Genomic DNA, 20,257 nt, shown 5'->3' with positions numbered 1-20,257 from the left:
TCCTTCGTTGACCGTGAGAGCTTGTCATGGGCTAAGTTGGGACTCCCCTGCAGGGATTGAACTTTCGAAAGCCGTGCCCGCGGTTATGGGCAGATGGGAATTTGTTAATGTCCGATTGTAGATAACTTAAACCTTAATTTAATTAAAAATGAATCAACTGAGTGTGTAGCCGTGATGGCCTCTTCTCGGCGGAGTCCGGGAAGTGGACACGGTGTTGGAGTAATGTTTGCCGCAGGATTGCCCTCTTTAGTTATGCGCTCGCGCTTTGCCTTCTCTTCTCGCTCTCTTTTGCGAATAAGTTAGCCACCATACATGCTAGTCGCTTGCTGCAGCTCCACTTATATTTGCCTTACCCCTTCCTATGAGCTTAAATAGTCTTGATCGCGAGGGTGCGAGATTGCTGAGTCCCTGTGGCTCACAGATTACTATTACACCAGATGCAGGGCCTGATGATTCCGCTCCAGGAGACGCGTATGAGCTCAAGTGGGAGTTCGACGAAGACTCTCAACGATACTATGTTTCCTTTCCCGGTGATCAGTAGCGGTGCCCAGTTGGGGGTGAACGAGACCGTGTCGCATGTTGGGTTCTCTTTTATTTTGGCGCCGTAGTCGGGCCATGAGTGTTTTGGATGATGTAATGTTATTTATGTACTTGATTGACGTGGCGAGTGTAAGCCAACTATGTTATCTCCCCTTTCATTATCATATTACATGGGATGTTGTGAAGATTGCCTGACTTGCGACATATGCCTTCAATGCGATTATATCTGTAAGTCGTGCCTCGACACGTGGGAGCTATAGTCGCATCGAGGGTGTTACAAAGCATGACTGCCCAAAGAAAGGAACCGATAACAGGACTATTTTCCTTGGAAGATGTTTCTTAATATAACATATCTCTCCGCGTACCTTTGTTTATCAAACTGTATGACCGGATTGCCTTGTTTGTCGTAAATCTTTGCTCTCATGAAGGCTTTATAAAGAAGGACAAACACTCCTCGGCTGCTGGCCGAGGAGGTGGAAGCCGATGGTCGGTCAACAAAGTTTTGTACAATGCGGATCTGAGCATTAATCATGTAAAATACTTGGATACATAGGATCATAAATTGCGAGTAAAGTCGATTTATTGCAGCTCATATTTTAAATACCAAGCGAGAAACTTACATAAAGCTCTCCTAAATCCCAAGTGGCATCGATTTCCTATCTATTAAGCCCCTTGGGGCCAACCTTGGTGAGCCCAGCTTTCGCTGGCTCTAGCTCCTTTAAGAGATATTTATTCTCTTTTCGAGAAGTTTGTGTTAAACACAATAAATTTTTTCGCCCGGATATCGATCCTTAATTCGGCCACCCGTGCCCACATTAAGGCTCGGGGGCTACTGGGCTTCACTCTCATTATTTATAAATATGAAAGGGGCACATCGAACCCTGATCTGGTGTTGCCACCCGACCAGTGTCTCGGGGGCTACTGCGTTTCCTGTTCAGTGCAGAAAATTCAAAGTGCCTAGTGTTCGGCTTGACCGAACTATGGGCAAACGCGTCTTCAGACAACAATAGGTACCATCTGGACCTATCTGGCGTCAACTTCTCAAAACCATAGACATGAGTTGGAGCTCGGAAGTGGTCCGGCATAAAGCTCGGATTCGAATGGCTCGTTCCATAGAGAACTTTTCAGCGTTAAACCAGGATAACCTCCTTCAAACTTCTTCAAGCCAAGGTGATTTATGACACCTCGGATATAGTCCGGCATTGGAGCTCGGATACAGTCCGTCGTTGGAGCTCGGATATAGTCCGGCATTGGTGCTCGGCTACAGAAGATATCTCGAATGCAGTCCGGCGTTGGAGCTCCGATGCAAGAGGACACCGCCGCACAGGAACAACTTCAAACCCGAGGTGTGGGATAAAAATAACAAGGCATTGATAAAGGCTGATAACTTAAAGGGTCTCCTCGGATACTCGACGTGTAAACTCTCCGGATCCACTTCGGCGATCCTCAAGATCGAAGATGAGATGATTTGTTGAACCAGTTTTCAAGACCAACGACCGAAGATGAAGAACAGTTCGGAAGAATCGAGGAGCGTCCCCAACTTGAAGACCGGTTCAGGGGGCTACTGACGGTATCCTGGACTAGAGGTACTCACCACGTCGTCTCCCGATCAGTTAGATTGGGCCGAGGACCCCCATGGTCGTATACTCATGGGCCAGTTTGTATACACGAGGAAGATTCCACGAGACTTGGTGATTAAGACAAGGACTCCTCCCCACCGGCGTATTCGATTAGGACTCTTGTTATCCTAGGCCTTTGGTGCATTATATAAACTGAGGCTACGCTAGTTGATAGAGATATGTTAGATCATTATGACATTACTCATCATACCTCTAGGGTTTAGACCACAATATATGATCTCGAGGTAGATCAACTCTGTACTTGATACTCCATTGATATAAACAAAAGCAGGACGTAGTGTTTTACCTCCATAGAGAGGGCCCGAACCTGGGTAAAAACACTATGTTCATCGTCCCTGTTACCATTGATCCTAAATCCACAGCTCGGGACCCCCTACCCCGAGATCTGCCGGTTTTGACACCGACAGCCCCGGCCAGCTCCTTCGTCCAACAACGCCCGCTGTCCTGACGCCGGCACGCTCGTCAAACACCGCCAGGCTAGCCACCTGGTCCAAGGGAGGCGCACGTCTCTTCGCCGGCCAGCTTCTTCGTCGACACCCGCAAGCTGTTCGGCAGTTTGCCAAGGTACAAAATGGACTTCGCCGATGAGTTCTTTTTCCACAATTTCCTTTGTGACACCGACGATTCCTCGTCCGATGATGAGGAGGAGATCTTGGCTACCATGTTGGTCCATGACCACCTTAATAGGCAGTGGCCGTTTTTTCGTGGCTCAATCCCGGGGCACCTTCCGGCATTGAATCGCAACTGAGCAAGCGGCCATTTCCTTCTCTGGAAGGACTACTTTGACACAACCAACCCATTGTTCAAACATCAGAAATTCTGGCGGCATTTCCGTATGGCTAGGCATCTTTTCAACCGTATTAGAGAGGGGGTGGTCAGATACAATAATTATTTCGAGTGCAAAGAGGATGCCCTTGGAAAGATTGGCTTCTCATCTTATTAGAAATGCACTGCAGCCATCCGAATGCTTGCATATGGAGTGCCCGGTGATCTCATTGATGAGTACGTCCGTATGAGGGAGTCTACATGCCTAGACTCCATGTACAAGTTCTGCAAGGCTGTGATTGCTGTGTTTGACACTGAGTACTTGAGAGAGTCGACTGCTCAAGATACAACCCGCTTGTTGACGATGAATGCCAGCAGGGGTTTCCCATGGATGCTTGGACGCATAGACTACATGCACTGGGAATGAAAGAACTGCCCTTCTACTTGGCAAGGGCAATATAAGGGCCATGTCAGGGCTTGCATTGTCATACTTGAGGCCGTGGCCTCACAAGATCTTTGGATCTAGCACTCTTTCTTTGGCATGGCCGGATCGCACAATGATATCAATGTGTTTCAACGCTTGCCGGTGTTTGCAAGGCTTGCTGAAGGCAATAGCCCACCGGTGAATGTTACCATCAACGGCCACAACAACGACAAAGCATACTACCTAGGTGATGGTATCTATCCTCAGTGGATCACTATTGTGAGGAGAATCCTCAACCCTATCGGAGAGAAGAGGAAAAGATTTGCCTAAGAGCAAGAGAGTGCTAGGAAGGACGTCGAGCGTGCCTTTATTATTCTGCAATCTCGATGGAGCACCAAGAAGTTGTGGGAGGTGATGACTGCTTATGTGATCATGCATAATATGATCGTAGAGGACGAGAATCCAGAACGTATCTACGATCAATGGTTTCAGTTTCAGGGTGAGAATGTTGTGCCTAAGCATGGAGGAGCGGCAACCTTTTGCAGAGTTCATCCAATTTCATCACGAAATGCGTGATTGGGAAACTCACATGCAGCTGCAAAATGATTTGGTTGAGCATACGTAGGTGAAGGAAATATGCCCTAGAGGCAATAATAAAGTTATTATTTATTTACTTATATCATGATAAATGTTTATTATTCATGCTAGAATTGTATTAAATGGAAACATAATACATGTGTGAATACATAGACAAACAGAGTGTCACTAGTATGCCTCTACTTGACTAGCTCGTTGATCAAAGATGGTTATGTTTCCTAACCATAGACATGAGTTGTCATTTGATTAACGGGATCACATCATTAGGAGAATGATGTGATTGACTTGACCCATTCCGTTAGCTTAGCACTTGATCGTTTAGTTTGTTGCTATTGCTTTCTTCATGACTTATACATGTTCCTATGACTATGAGATTATGCAACTCCCGTTTACCGAAGGAACACTTTGTGTGCCATCAAACGTCACAACGTAACTGGGTGATTATAAAGGTGCTCTACAGGTGTCTCCAAAGGGACTTGTTGGGTTGGCATATTTCGAGATTAGGATTTGTCACTCCGATTGTCGGAGAGGTATCTCTGGGCCCACTCGGTAATACACATCACTTAAGCCTTGCAAGCATTGCAATTAATGAGTTAGTTGCGGGATGATGTGTTACAGAACGAGTAAAGAGACTTTCCAGTAAAGAGATTGAACTAGGTATTGAGATACCGACGATCGAATCTCGGGCAAGTAACATACCGATGACAAAGGGAACAACGTATGTTGTTATGCGGTCTGACCGATAAAGATCTTCATAGAATATGTAGGAGCCAATATGGTCATCCAGGTCCCGCTATTGGTTATTGACCAGAGAGGTGTCTCGGTCATGTCTACATAGTTCTCGAACCCGTAGGGTCCGCACGCTTAATGTCCGTTGACGATATAATATTTATGAGTTATGTATGTTGGTAACCGAACGTTGTTCGGAGTCCCGGATGAGATCACGGACATGACGAGGAGCTCTGGAATGGTCCGGAGGTAAAGATTCATATATTGGATGATATGGTTAGGCCAAGGGGTCAGGCCCACGGGGCTATACGTCGGTACAAAAGGAGTTTTGTGGAGGCCAGGGGGCCAAACGTCGGAGACCCTGGCGTCTGGCCCTGGGCCAGACGCCAAGGTCCATGGCGTCTAGGCTAGACGCCAAGGATTGTGGCGTTTGGTCCTGGAGTCCGAGTGGGACTCTTGCCTTTCGGGCAAAACCGACTTTGAGGAGGCTTTTGCTCCAAGTTTCGACCCCAGGGCTCAACATATAAATAGAGGGGCAGGGCTAGCACCAAAGACACATCAAGAAACACCAAGCCGTGTGCCGACAACCCCGTCCCCTCTAGTTTATCCTCCGTCATAGTTTCATAGTGCTTAGGCGAAGCCCTACGGATATTGTTCTTCACCAACACCGTCACCACACTGTCGTGCTGCCGGAACTCATCTACTACTTCGCCCCTCTTGCTGGATCGAGAAGGCGAGGATGTCACCGAGCCGAACATGTGCAGAACTCGGAGGTGCCGTGCTTTCGGTACTTGGATTGGTCAGATCGTGAAGACGTACGACTACATCAACCGCATTGATATAATGCTTCCGCAAACGGTCTACAAGGGTATGTAGACAACACTCTCCCCTCTCGTTGCTATGCATCACCATGATCCTGCGTGTGCGTAGGAAATTTTTTGAAATCACTACGTTCCCCAACAGTGGCATCCGAGCCAGGTTTTATGCGTAGATGTCATATGCACGAGTAGAACACAAGTGAGTTGTGGGCGATATAAGTCATACTGCTTACCAGCATGTCATACTTTGGTACGGCGGTATTGTTGGATGAAGCGGCCCGGACCGACATTACGCGTATGCTTACGCGAGACTGGTTCTACCGACGTGCTTTGCACACAGGTGGCTGGCGGGTGTCAGTTTCTCCAACTTTAGTTGAACCGAGTGTGGCTACGCTCGGTCCTTGCGAAGGTTAAAACAGCACCAACTTGACGAACTATCATTGTGGTTTTGATGCGTAGGTAAGAACGGTTCTTGCTAAGCCCAGTAGCAGCCACGTAAAACTTGCAACAAAAAAGTAGAGGACGTCTAACTTGTTTTTGCAGGGCATGTTGTGATGTGATATGGTCAAGACATGATGCTAAATTTTATTGTATGAGATGATCGTGTTTTGTAACCGAGTTATCGGCAACTGGCAGGAGCCATATGGTTGTCGCTTTATTGTATGCAATGCAATCGCCCTGTAATGCTTTACTTTATCACTAAGCGGTAGCGATAGTCATAGAAGCATAAGATTGGCGAGACGACAACGATTCTACAATGGAGATCAAGGTGTCGCGCTGGTGACGATGGTGATCATGACGGTGCTTCAGAGATGGAGATCACAAGCACGAGATGATGATGACCATATCATATCACTTATATTGATTGCATGTGATGTTTATCTTTTATGCATCTTATCTTGCTTTGATTGACGGTAGCATTATAAGATGATCTCTCACTAATTATCAAGAAGTGTTCTCCCTGAGTATGCACCATTGCCAAACTTCGTCGTGCCCAGACACCACGTGATGATCGGGTGTGAAAAGCTCTACGTCCATCTACAACGGGTGCAAGCCAGTTTTGCACATGCAGAATACTCAGGTTAAACTTGACGAGCCTAGCATATGCAATATGGCCTCCGGACACTGGAGACCGAAAGGTCGAGCATGAATCATATAGTAGATATGATCAACATAATGATGTTCACCATTGAAAACTACTCCAATTTCACGTGATGATCGGTTACGGTTTAGTTGATTGGATCACGTGATCACTTAGATGATTAGAGGATGTCTATCTAAGTGGGGAGTTCTTAAAAGTAATATGATTAATGAACTTAAATTTATCATGAAACTTAGTCTTGGTATATTAGCATATCTATGTTGTAGATCAATAGCTCGCGTTAGCTCCCCTATTTTATTTTTGATATGTTCCTAGAGAAAAACTAAGTTGAAAAAGATGTTAGTAGCAATGAATGGCGGATTGGATCCGTGATCTGAGGTTTATCCCTCATTGCTGCACAGAAGAATTATGTCCCTTGATGCACCGCTAGGTGACAAACCTATGCAGGAGCAGAATGCAGATGTTATGAACGTCTGGCTAGCTCAATATGATGACTACTTGATAGTTTAGTGCACCATGCTTAAACGGCTTAGAATCGGGACTTCAAAGATGTTTTGAACGTCATGGACCATATGAGATGTTCCAGGAGTTGAAGTTAATATTTCAAGTAAATACCCGAGTTGAGAGATATGAAGTCTCCAACAAGTTCTATAACTAAAAGATGGAGGAGAATAGCTCAAGCAGTGAGCATGTGCTCAGATTGTCTGGGTACTACAATCGCTTGAATCAAGTGGGAGTTAATCTTCCAGATAAAATAGTGATTGACGGAATTCTCTAGTCACCATCACCAAGTTAGTAGAACTTCGTGATGAACTATAATATGCAAGGGATAACGGAAACGATTCCCAAGCTCTTCGTGATGCTGAAATCGACGAAGGTAGAAATAAAGAAAAGCATCAAGTGTTGATGGTAAACAAAACCACTAGTTTCAAGTAAAGGGACAAAGGGAAGAAAGGGGAACTTCAAGAAGAACGGCAAGCAAGTTGCTGCTCAAGTGAAAAAACCCAAGTCTGGACCTAAGCCTGAAACTGAGTGTTTCTACTGCAAAGGAACTGGTCACTGGAAGAGGAACTACCCCAAGTAATTGGCGGATAAGAAGGATGGAAAAGTGAACATAGGTATATTTGATATACATGTTATTGATGTGTACTTTACTAGTGTTTATAGCAACCCCTCAGTATTTGATACTAGTTCAGTTGCTAAGAATAGTAACTCGAAACGGGAGTTGCAGAATGAACAGAGACTAGTTAAGGGTGAAGTGACAATGTGTATTGGAAATGGTTCCAAGATTGATATGATCATCATCGCACACTCACTATACTTTCGGGATTAGTGTTAAACCTAAAATAAATGTTATTTAGTGTTTGCGTTGAGCATAAATATGATTGGATCATTTTATTGCAATACGGTTATTCATGTAAGTTAGAGAATAATTGTTGTTCTGTTTACATGAATAAAACCTTCTATGGTCATACACCCAATGAAAATGGTTTGTTGGATCTCGATCGTGGTGATACACATTTTCATAATATTGAAGCCAAAAGATGCAAAGTTAATAATGATAGTGCAACTTATTTGTGGCACTGCCGTTTAGGTCATATTGGTGTAAAGCGCATGAAGAAAATCCATGCTGATGGGCTTTTGGAATCACTTGATTATGAATCAGTTGATGCTTGCGAACCATGCCTCATGGGCAAGATGACTAAGACTCCGTGCTCTGGAACAATGGAGTGAGCAACAGACTTGTTGGAAATAATACATACTGATGTATGCAGTCCGATGAGTGTTGAGGCTCGCGGCGGGTATCGTTATTTTCTGACCTTCACGGATGATTTGAGCAGATATGGGTATATCTACTTGATGAAACACAAGTCTGAAACATTTGAAAAATTCAAAGAATTTCAGAGTGAAGTGAGGAATCATCATAACAAAAATAAAAGTTTCTATGATATGATCACAGAAGTAAAATATTTGAGTTACGAGTTTGGCCTTCAGTTAAAACAATGTGAAATAGTTTCACTACTCACGCCACCTGGAACACCACAACATAATGGTGTGTCTGAACGTCATAACCTTGCTATTATTGGATATAGTGCAATCTATGATGTTTCTTACCGATTAACCACTATATTTTTGGGGTTATGCATTAGAGACAACTGCATTCACGTTAAAAAAGGGCACCATCTAAATCCGTTGAGACGACACCGTATGAACTGTGGTTTGGCAAAAAAACCAAAGTTGTCATTTCTTAAAGTTTGGGGTTACGATGCTTATAAGAAAAAGTTTCATCCTGATAAGTTCAAAGCCAAATCGGAGAAATGTGTCTTCATAGGATACCCAAAGGAGACAATGTTGGGTACACCTTCTATCACAGATCCGAAGGCAAGATATTTGTTGCTGAGAATGGATCCTTTCTAGAGAAGGAGTTTCTCTCGAAAGAAGTGAGTGGGAGGAAAGTAGAACTTGATGAGGTAACTGTACCTGCTCCCTTATTGGAAAGTAGTATCATCACAGAAATCTGTTTCTGTGACTCCTACACCAATTAGTGAGGAAGCTAATGATGATGATCATGTAACTTCAGATCAAATTACTACCGAACCTTGTAGGTAAACCAGAGTAAGATCCGCACTAGAGTGGTATGGTAATCCTTTTCTAGAGGTCATGTTAATTGACCATGATGAACCTATGAACTATGAGGAAGCGATGATGAGCCCAGATTCTGCGAAATGGCTTGAGGCCATGAAATCTGAGATGAGATCCATGTATGAGAACAAAGTATGGACTTTGATTGACTTGCCCTTTGATCGGCGAGCCATTGAGATTAAATGGATCTTCAAGAGGAAGACGGACGCTGATAGTAGTGTTACTATCTACAAAGCTAGAATTGTCGCAAAAGGTTTTCGACAAGTTCAAGGTGTTGACTACGATGAGAGTTTCTTACTCGTATCTATGCTTAAGTCTGTCCGAATCATGTTAGAAATTGCCGCATTTATGAAATCTGGCAAATGGATAAACAAAACGGCATTCCTTAATGGATTTATTAAAGAAGAGTTGTATATGATGCAACTAGAAGGTTTTGTCAATCCTAAAGGTGCTAACAAAATATGCAAGCTCCAGCTATCCATCTATGGACTGGTGCAAGCATCTCGGAGTTGGAATATACGCTTTGATAAGTTGATCAAAGCATATAGTTTTATACAGACTTACGGTGAAGCCTGTATTTACAAGAAAGTGAGTGAGAGCACTACAGCATTTCTGATAAGTATATGTAAATGACATATTGTTGATCGGAGATAATGTAGAATTATTCTGCAAAGCATAAAGGAGTGTTTGAAAGGAGTTTTTCAAAGAAAGACCTCGGTGAAGCTGTTTACATATTGAGCATAAAGATCTATAGAGATAGATCAAGACGCTTGATAAGTTTTTCAATGAGTACATACCTTGACAAGATTTTGAAGTAGTTCAAAATGGAACAGTCAAAGAAAGAGTTCTTGCCTGTGTTATAAGGTGTGAAACTGAGTAAGACTCAAAGCCCGACCACGGCAGAAGATAGAAAGAGAATGAAAGTCATTCCCTATGCCTTGGCCGTAGGTTCTATAAAATATGCCATGCTATGTACCAGATCTATTGTATACCCTACACTGGTTTTGGCAAGGGAGTACAATAGTGATCTAGGAGTAGATCACTGGACAGCAGTCAAAATTATCCTTAGTGGAAGAAGGATATGTTTCTCGATTATGGAGGTGACAAAAATGTTCGTCGTAAAGGGTTACGTCGATGCAAATTTTGACACTGATCCAGATGACTCTAAGTCTCAATCTGGATACATATTGAAAGTGGGAGCAATTAGCTAGAGTAGCTCCGTGCAGAGCATTGTTGACATAGAAATTTGCAAAATACTTACGGATCTGAATGTGGCAGATCCGTTGACTAAACTTCTCTCACAAGCAAAACATGATCACACCTTAGTACTTTTTGGGTGTCAATCACATAGCGATGTGAACTAGATTATTGACTCTAGTAAACCCTTTGGGTGTTGGTCACATGTTGATGTGAACTACGGGTGTTAATCACATCATGATGTGAACTATTGGTATTAAATCACATGGAGATGTGAACTAGATTATTGACTCTAGTGCAAGTGGGAGACTGAAGGAAATATGCCCTAGAGGCAATAATAAAGTTATTATTTATTTCCTTATATCATGATAAATGTTTATTATTCATGCTAGAATTGTATTAACCGGAAACATAATACATGTGTGAATACATAGACAAACAGAGTGTCACTAGTATGCCTCTACTTGACTAGCTCGTTGTTCAAAGATGGTTATGTTTCCTAACCATAGACATGAGTTGTCATTTGATTAACGGGATCACGTCATTAGGAGAATGATGTGATTGACTTGACCCATTCCGTTAGCTTAGCACTTGATCGTTTAGTTTGTTGCTATTGCTTTCTTCATGACTTATACATGTTCCTATGACTTATGAGATTATGCAACTCCCGTTTACCGGAGGAACACTTTGTGTGCCACCAAACGTCACAATGTAACTGGGTGATTATAAAGGTGCTCTACAGGTGTCTCTGAAGGTACTTGTTGGGTTGGCATATTTCAAGATTAGGATTTGTCACTCCGATTGTCGGAGAGGTATCTCTGGGCCCACTCGGTAATACACATCACTTAAACCTTGCAAGCATTGCAATTAATGAGTTAGTTGCGGGATGATGTGTTACGGAACGAGTAAAGAGACTTGCCGGTAAAGAGATTGAACTAGGTATTGAGATACCGACGATCGAATCTCGGGCAAGTAACATACCGATGACAAAGGGAACAACGTATGTTGTTATGCGGTCTGACCGATAAAGATCTTCGTAGAATATGTAGGAGCCAATATGGGCATCCAGGTCCCGCTATTGGTTATTGACCAGAGAGGTGTCTCGGTCATGTCTACATAGTTCTCGAACCCGTAGGGTCCACACGCTTAACGTTCGTTGACGATATAATATTTATGAGTTATGTATGTTGGTAACTGAATGTTGTTCGGAGTCCCGGATGAGATCACGGACATGACGAGCAGCTCTGAAATGGTCCGGAGGTAAAGATTCATATATTGGATGATATGGTTAGGCCAAGGGGTCAGGCCCACGGGGCTATAAGTCGGTATAAAAGGAGTTTTGTGGAGGCCAGGGGGCCAAACGCCGGAGACCCTGGCGTTTGGCCCTGGGCCAGACGCCGAGGCCCATGGCGTCTGGGCCAGACGCCAAGGATTGTGGCGTTTGGTCCTGGAGTCCGAGTGGGACTCTTGCCTTTCAGGCAAAACTGACTTTCAGGAGGCTTTTGCTTCAAGTTTCGACCCCAGGGCTCAACATATAAATAGAGGGGCAGGGCTAGCACCAAAGACACATCAAGAAACACCAAGCCGTGTGCCGGCAACCCCGTACCCTCTAGTTTATCCTCCGTCATAGTTTTCGTAGTGCTTAGGCGAAGCCCTATGGAGATTGTTCTTCACCAACACCGTCACCACACCGTCGTGCTGCCGGAACTCATCTACTACTTCGCCCCTCTTGCTGGATCGAGAAGGCGAGGACGTCACCGAGCCGAACGTGTGCATAACTCAAAGGTGTCGTACTTTTGGTACTTGGATCGGTCGGATCGTAAAGACGTACGACTACGTCAACCGCGTTGATATAACGCTTCCGCGAACGGTCTACAAGGGTATGTAGACAACACTCTCCCCTCTCGTTGCTATGCATCACCATGATCCTGCGTGTGCGTAGAATTTTTTTTTAAATTACTACGTTCCCCAACAGTAGGTTCATACTAACACATATGCCCGTGCGTTGCAACGGGGAAAATTGATGTTTTGCACAAGCATAATGTCCCACAGCATCGGATTTATTATGAAGAACATGTTGCAACGCAGCATCATCCTTCTACAAAATGAACATAAAAAACACGTTGCAATTTAGTCGTGTTCATATTTTCTTTGCGGGGCGTAATGTCCCACTAATTTCATTTAAATACAATCCTTTTTAATGGCATTTAAGTATGATCTTTTCATTAATTACCATGAAGTCCTTACCCATTTTAGTCGGGAATCAAATCCTTTCTTTTCTAATTTAGTAGCCCCAACACATTAAGGCCTATAGATCTTTCCTTTTAATTATCCTATCTTTTTACCTCAAATCCTTCATGTAGATTTTATTAAGACCACAATTTTTCTAATAGTTATTCCACCGATTTACCCATAATCCTTTCTTTAACTAGCCACATCCGTTTAAATATTATATTTAAGCCCACAATCCTTCCTTTATTAGCTCATTCGCTTAATTAGCTCTCCCTAAACATGAGCCTTGGACCTCACCCTTCCCCATCTACAGAAACAAAGGGCGATTTGTGTGAACCCCGGGCTCTCCACCTCGCCGTTGCCGAATCGGCGGCTCCCTCGCCCTCCACCGGACGCTCCGGCGGCGGGAGGGCGGGGGAAGCCCGATTTGCAGCGTGTACATAGTGTAGGAGTGCCTAGGGAGCCAGCCGGTGGCATCGTGGAGGCGGCGGTGCGACTGGATCGGCTTTTTTGCAGGTGTTTGTCTCCCCTTCGACGGCGAAGTTCTGGTGGAGCTCCGTGGTGGACCAGCTCCTTTCTTCGTGCTCGCTGCTCGGTCGAGACGCCGTGCACGGTTCCCCCGTGCCGGAGATCGAGGGATGGCGATTCCGGCGGTTGAAGATCTGGAGAAGGAAGGTGATGTTGAGCGGTGCGACGACGACGACGACCATGGGTGTAGGTCCTCAGGGACCGTTGATCGGAGACTTCCCATTTCGCCCGGGGGCTGCTTCGATCCAAGGCGTCAGCGAGCAGCGGCGAACGGCACGTCACCGGCTCGTCCACGGCGCCGGCGTAGTCGGGTTGCAGAGGGGCTTCGTTGTAATTTCCTTTTCTGTGTGGACCTTTCAGTAATTTGACCGTTTTAATATCAACTCCTTTTCTCGCAAAATAAATAAATAAATATGATGACTGCCACTCGTATATTTAGAGTGAGTTGGGATTAGTAAATATGAAAGGTGCATAAGTCTTTGGTTGTTACATCTAAGAGATAGATAGGAGGTCTTGTGTTCAATTCCCACAATGTTGATTTATTTTGATCCAATTATTTTTCGCGGTCTCTTTAATAGTAGGTATAGATATAGATATAGATATAGATATAGATATAGATATAGAGGTATAGATTGATAACCAATAGATGTATCTTTTTTCACATGTATTTGAGACAATTTAATCTTTATTTAGCTTGTAAAACTATGCTAAATTTATTTAGTTGTGAAATTATGCTATTTTTGTTTGCTTGTCAAACTATGTAAAATGTGTGCATAGCCGTCTGTATGGTGGGCGCGATGTAGTTGCTGAACGCTCACACGCACACCCTATTTCTATAAGCATCTCCGAAAGACAAGAATAAATGTAAGCATCAGGATTTGAACCCTGATGAGCTGGGAATACCACAGTTCCTCTAATTATTTAATCATAGGTTGGTTCGCGAGTGTAAACTGTTGCTAGTAGGATGAATGACTCGCTCCGTTGGGACCTACGTGTGCAGTTGCACGCCACGCAAAAAGTAGGCATTTGTTGCAAAATGTGTCTATGTACAAACCAACGACCGGCACGACGGCATCGTTCCCGAACGTACCGGAAGAGCAACCCCACGGGCCACGGCACCTACACCGCGTTCGCGTCCAGGTGAGGCCTGCCGGCAGACCCCATCCATCCATGGAGCACCACCCGAATCGACGTGTCGAATCCACATTTACTGCCGCACAAGCTCGCACCAATGAGTTCGCTCGCTTTCCCCTGCCGCTCGTCACCACTGACGCCCGCCTCCATTTCCCCTCCCGTCCCGTCGCCGTGTATAAAGATCCGCCGCTCGCGACCAGCTGCTCCCCATCGCCGCCTCATCGCCGCCAGGAGTTCGAGTTCCCCCCGAACCGTCGCCATGGCCGCCGCCGCTGCCGCTGCCGCACCGGTCATGTGAGCAGACCGAAGTCGCGGCGCAGAATCTACTGCGCTTCATTCTCGATTAAATTATTCGAATCGTTTCTCTGTTGTGTTTTTAACTTGGTGTTTGTTTCTCTACTCCAACGTGCGCAGCTCCCCGAAAGAAAATCTGCCCCCTTCGCTGACCTCCACCTCCGAGCCCCCGCCCCTCTTCGACGGCACGACCAGGTGAATTGGGAGGAGACTTATGAGAGATCAAATTGCATTGCAGATACTTAACTATCTCGTGGCTTGTCACTTCTGCATAAATCAAGGGTTAACCTGCTAATTATTTTTTTTCCATGTCTCGTCAAGGCTGTATGTTGCATATCACTGCCCGTACGCGCAGCGCGCTTGGATTGCCAGGAACTACAAGGTACTACCAATGTTGTTTGATTTGTGGACATAATTCGTGCAGAAATCGTACTTTTGGTGCTGATATGCAAGCAACACTGAATCATTTTTACACCCAAATGAAATCTAATGGCTTTTCTTGTCCAGGGTTTGCAAGACAAGATCAAGATAGTCGGGATCGATCTCGCAGACAGGCCGGCTTGGTACAAGGAGAAGGTTTACCCACAGAACAAGGTATGGTGAATCTCAACTCTGCCCCACGCGACGTGTACAATATCTTGACGACTTCTACTTCAGTAGACCCCCCTAAACACAAGGACGGCTTAGATTAGCCCATACCTCTTCATAATAAAGGACATGATGGTCATATTTTGTTGTGTATGTTTTTCTTTTTAGAATATCCATTCGATTTATACGCATATGCCGTACACTTGCCCGCTGGGCCTTCCCAACCATCTCTTTAAATCGCAAAAAAATATGAGTGTGCCAAGATTCGAGACAGGAACTTCTGGTTCAAAATGCGACGCTATAACCAACTTGCCACCATCACTTAACATGGTTGCAGGCGTCTTTCTTATTATTTTCTTCTATCCGCTTTTCTTTTTCCAATTTTCTTCTTTCCTTCTTTCTTTTTTCTTGCTCTTTTTTTCTCGTTTTTAACGGTTTTGTCCCAGATTTATTTTCCTTCTCTATTTCTTATTTTTCGTTTTCCTTTCTTCTTTGTTCATTTTTTATTTTCCCTTTTCTCTTGCAATGTGCAAACTTTTTCCAATTTCGTTTCTATGAAAGAATGGACTTTTAAAAAATTTGCGAACATTTTTTTAAACTTGGTGAACATTTTCCTAAATCAATAAATTTTGTAAAATTCATAAAAAATATTGATGAACGTTTTTTCAAAGTAGATGGTTTTTTTCAAAATTGATGTTCCTTTTTCTCAAAATTGATGAAGTTTTTTCAAAATGAATGCATATTTTCAAAGTAGATGAATTTGTTTTGCCAAAATTGATGGACTTTTTTCAAAATCGATCATACAAGGACATGAAAAATACTGAGACCATTTAAGAGATGTTGAGAAATGGGCTACTCCCAAACGGACTCTTCTGGCCTAACCGAACAGTCTCCGTCGAACATGGTATTTTTGGAAATCTCAAGACTGACCCAAACTTTCGTAAGCAGGTAGGCGTGCCCATGGTAGTCATTTACGCCAGGTTTGAATGATTTCCTACACCATAGGCAAGTTGCGACATGTCCCGCCATTTATCGACTATTTTTTACCGAGAAAACTCCAGAAAATACAAAATTTGTCGAAAAGCAAAGCAACTTGGCATGGTGCCATAACTTGGTCATACAAGCCATTGGAAAAAATAGGGTCATTTCAAGGATGTCGAAAAACAACATGCTATGAGATGAAGCCTTGTATTTTATGAATATTTGTATTTCAATGTTTGTACTTTTTTTTACAATTGTGTCTGTTCAATGTTTGTATAATTTTTTAGAATGCGAGTGTTATAACTTATGAACAAAATTTGAATAGGCAAACTTTTTTTGAAATTTTGGAAAAATGAAAATGGAAAAGACAAAAACTATCAAGCAAAAAGAGAAAGAAAATAGTGGGAAAAATCTGTTTTGGCTACAGTAAGCTGGTTGTAAAGGATAGTTCTAGTAGTTTGCGTTTTTGTAGTTAGACATTTGAGCTTATCATTTTGTGTACTTAGTGGCGAAGCGGTCGGGCAGTGAGAGCTACAGGTTTGATTCCGCGCATTGCCATTTTCCTGTTTATGTATTTTCCCTGTTTCGCGTGCGCAGTTCAAGGCAGCGTGCTGTGCATGCACTTCTATCTGAATCTACTTCCGGAAGGTGAACCCTATTTGCCGCCGAGGGTGTCAAACTGTTCATGGCTTTGTTGAAGCGAGCGACCGACACGATATGCGTCGGCCCACTTTGAACCGAGCAACGGTTTTAGGAAAATGTTCACTGTGTATAAAAAAGTGTTCATCGTGTCTACTAATTTTATTCAACGTGCATTTCAAAAAAATATTCGGCTATATTTTTAAAGAAAGTTTAGTTTGTATTTGAAAAAAAAACACCGTATACTAGGAAATGTTAAGTGCGTATTTTTAAATTCACTTTTTAGAAAACTGGTTCATATTAAGAAAAGAAAATTCCTATTTATTTTTTATGATTTTGAAACATTGTTGGCATTTTCAAGAAATTTTGTTCGCATTGTTTTGCAAAAGTATTGAAAAAGAAAAAAAGTCGGATCTGCAGCTCTAAATAGTACTTTAAACGTTAGCGCTGCCTTTAAGCCGTACTCAGTTACTAGGCCATCTGGTTAGCATTGGTTCCCATTCATGGCCAGGTTGTGAGTTTCAATACCTGGTGCAAGTGCTTTTTATTTTTCGCATTTATTAATGGATACATGTCTCAAAAAATATTAATACGTGTACGACAGACTACCGTATAAGTTTTTGTGAAATGTCTATATTGCCCTTATACGCTTTGTGAGGGGGGGGGGGGGGGGGGGGGGGGGGGGGGGGGCGGTGGTCTACCGAAGCATTGCTCTATCTTAACACTGTTTCAGTTCATTATCTCTATGATCTCCATCCACACTTGCCTTAAATTTATTTTTCGACAGGTGCCTTCACTGGAGCATAACAACCAAGTGAAAGGAGAGAGCTTGGATTTGGTCAAGTACATTGACAGCAATTTCGATGGCCCAGCATTGCTCCCTGATGTAAATATTCTCTATTTTTAACCATCATGATTCATGATAACCAGAGAAAGCAATTTCTCAGTGGTTTTAACGCTTGCATTCATAAATTGGCAGGATTCTGCAAAGAAGCAGTTTGCTGAGGAGCTTCTTGTGTACACCGACGAGTTCAATAAAGCACTATACTCATCCATAACCTCCAAGGGAGATGTGGCAGAGGAAACTGGTAAAAGAGCAGAGCCATACCTGTAACTTGTTTAATCATCTAATAAGTTCTACAGGCTAGAGTATGTAATTCGTATTTATAACTTCTTATGCATTATCTTCCATTAGTTGCTGCGCTGGATAAAATAGAAGCTGCCCTGGGAAAGTTCAGTGATGGCCCTTTCTTCCTTGGCCAGTTCAGTTTGGTATGTCACGCCAATCCGGGAATCCTTAAAATGCCATTTCAGAAGAATTGTGTTGACATGTTGACTTGTTGCGATGTTCATTTCTACACAGGTGGACATTGCATATGTGCCATTTATCGAAAGGTTTCAGATATTCTTTTCTGGTATCAAAAACTATGATATCACCAAGGACAGACCGAACATTCAGAAATTCATCGAGGTAAGTCTGAATGTTGCGGGATGTGACTATGCCACATTGTAATGCAAACCAATTGTCTTCGCAATTCTTTGCTGTCGAGAAGGCAACTTAATCGATATGTTACAGGAAGTGAACAAGATCGATGCGTACACGCAAACGAAGCTGGACCCACAATTTCTGCTTGAACACACAAAGAAGCGGCTTGGGGTAACAACATATTCCCTGATTTTTCAGCCTTGGTTCATTTTCAAACCATTTTGCACTTACAAACTTCAACTTCCAGATTGAGTGAAGATGTGACCAAGGATGGCCAAGAGGACAGGGAACTACTGCAGCATGGAAGATGAGGATGAAGACACTCAGGAGTGTGCTTGCTTGCTAGTACTATATACTATACTTTGAATAAAAAGATGCATGCTACAACAAAAACGAGATCACCTTTGGCCTCTATGCAGGAAGGGCATCTCAAACGCCGATCCTCAAATCGCCCGTATCCGTTCGGACCGCTGAAGCCATTCAATACGGGTCTGTATTGATCCGCAGAACGGTCTAGATGCATTTTCTCCCGTAAATTGGAGATAAAGTGCGGTAGTCCGGACAGCAGACACGCAGGACTCAGACACCCCCGGCCCACCTAATCCCCTCTTCCGGTCCCATTTCCTTCCACCTTCGTCCCTTCTCCCCTTTGCTTTGCATCAGCACCCTCCACTATCGATGTCGCTATTATACGCCTTAGGCCGCCACAGAGGCATTGCCGGACATCCGCAACCAGGTATTGTCCACCCTTAAGCCGTTTATACCCAGGTACACTCCACCCCCTGTCGATGACCTCCATGGTGGACACCACGCTCGTCAGGTGTTCGGTCAAATGCCATTGAGTACGAAAGATGATGAGCTACTCAACCATGGAGGATGAGATGTTATGCAATGAGTGGTTGGCCGTATCTGCGGATTTCGTAGGCAGGAGCAAAGGGGGGCCTTCTGGCAGCAAGTGCATGAAACGTTTCACACATGAAAGCACATTGCACAAGACATGTACATTATTCAACAACGCAACGTGACATCGTTATCGTATTGTTGGTACACAATCCAGATCAGCGTCATAAAGTTTTATGATGTGTTCGTCAGCTGGAGGCAAGGTGACCATTGCACGCGGCAGAGGACGAGATCGTAAGTTTTGCTTCGTGCTCAATTTGTCGATTGATTCATTCACTCAATATTGGTCTACACATTATGTAGCTTGCACGCGCTGCCGTAGTGTACCACAAGACAGAAGGACGACCATTTACATACACACACTGTTGGATGAAGTTGAAGAGGGAGTATGTGCGGGAGGGCATGATTCGTTGATGAAAAACTTATTGGACATCCGGTTAATCTAGTTAAATTTGAGATATCATTGTACTAGACTTAATTTGCGTACTATATATATGGAAGATTTATGTTATTTTCTATCTTCCATACATATCAGCTGGTTTGCATGAATTTCGTCTGGCTAGTTCAAATGCGGGTTGAAATGTATGCGGACAATGTTGGATGGCTGCCTCTCTGATACATCTCCAACGTATCTATAATTTTGATTGTTTCATGCTATTATAGTATCAATTTTGGATGTTTTATATGCATTCATAAGCAATTATATATCATTTTTTGGAACTAACCGATTAACTTAGTGCCCAGTGTCAGTTGTTGTTTTTTGCCTATTTTTGATTTTCAGAATATCAGTACCAAACGAAGTCCAAATGCCACAAAAATTTTGAAGATTTTTTTGGACATAAGAGACCCTGGAAGCTTCGGGAGAGGGCCAAAAGATGGAGTAGTGGCCCATGAGGCACCAGGGCGCGCCCTGGTGCCTAGTGGGGCCCACGTGGCTCCGTTTGACCTAACTCTGCCTCTATAAATTCTCTAAAATCGGGAAACCAACATAGAGTCGGCCAAAATACTTTTTCCGCTGCC

The 20,257-nt window shown here is 43.6% G+C and overlaps 1 protein-coding gene across 2 annotated transcripts; it reads left to right on the top strand.

Annotated features, from left to right (window-relative positions):
• The first annotated feature begins 14,375 nt into the window (after positions 1-14,375).
• LOC125552050 (protein IN2-1 homolog B) lies at positions 14,376-19,753 on the top strand. 2 transcript variants are annotated; one of them, XR_007303367.1, is made up of 11 exons: positions 14,376-14,643; positions 14,764-14,838; positions 14,965-15,025; positions 15,151-15,237; positions 17,639-17,737; positions 17,831-17,939; positions 18,047-18,123; positions 18,215-18,322; positions 18,428-18,508; positions 18,585-19,471; positions 19,541-19,753. XR_007303367.1 is itself a non-coding variant. In XM_048715510.1 (10 exons), exons 1-10 carry the CDS (start codon positions 14,447-14,449, stop codon positions 18,591-18,593), a joined length of 903 nt encoding a protein of 300 aa, XP_048571467.1. In that variant the 5' UTR covers positions 14,376-14,446; the 3' UTR covers positions 18,594-19,753. The 2 variants fall into 2 exon arrangements, 1 of the variants encoding a protein (XP_048571467.1); XM_048715510.1 differs by having other exon boundaries at positions 18,585-19,753.
• The last annotated feature ends 504 nt before the right edge of the window (positions 19,754-20,257 follow it).

This window comes from Triticum urartu, chromosome 4 (assembly GCF_003073215.2).
Source record: "Triticum urartu cultivar G1812 chromosome 4, Tu2.1, whole genome shotgun sequence".
Lineage (NCBI taxonomy): Eukaryota > Viridiplantae > Streptophyta > Magnoliopsida > Poales > Poaceae > Triticum > Triticum urartu.
The sequence above is the reverse complement of the archived record's forward strand: the minus strand, read 5'-3'. Positions and strand labels throughout refer to the sequence as shown.

Coding starts and splice junctions, on each gene's coding strand:
- LOC125552050 (XM_048715510.1), top strand. CDS start 14,447: ATGAGTTCGCTCGCTTTCCCCTGCCGCTCGTCACCACTGACGCCCGCC. Junction 15,026..15,150: donor GGATTGCCAGGAACTACAAG/GTACTACCAATG, acceptor TTTCTTGTCCAG/GGTTTGCAAGACAAGATCAA. Junction 15,238..17,638: donor AGGTTTACCCACAGAACAAG/GTATGGTGAATC, acceptor ATTTTTCGACAG/GTGCCTTCACTGGAGCATAA.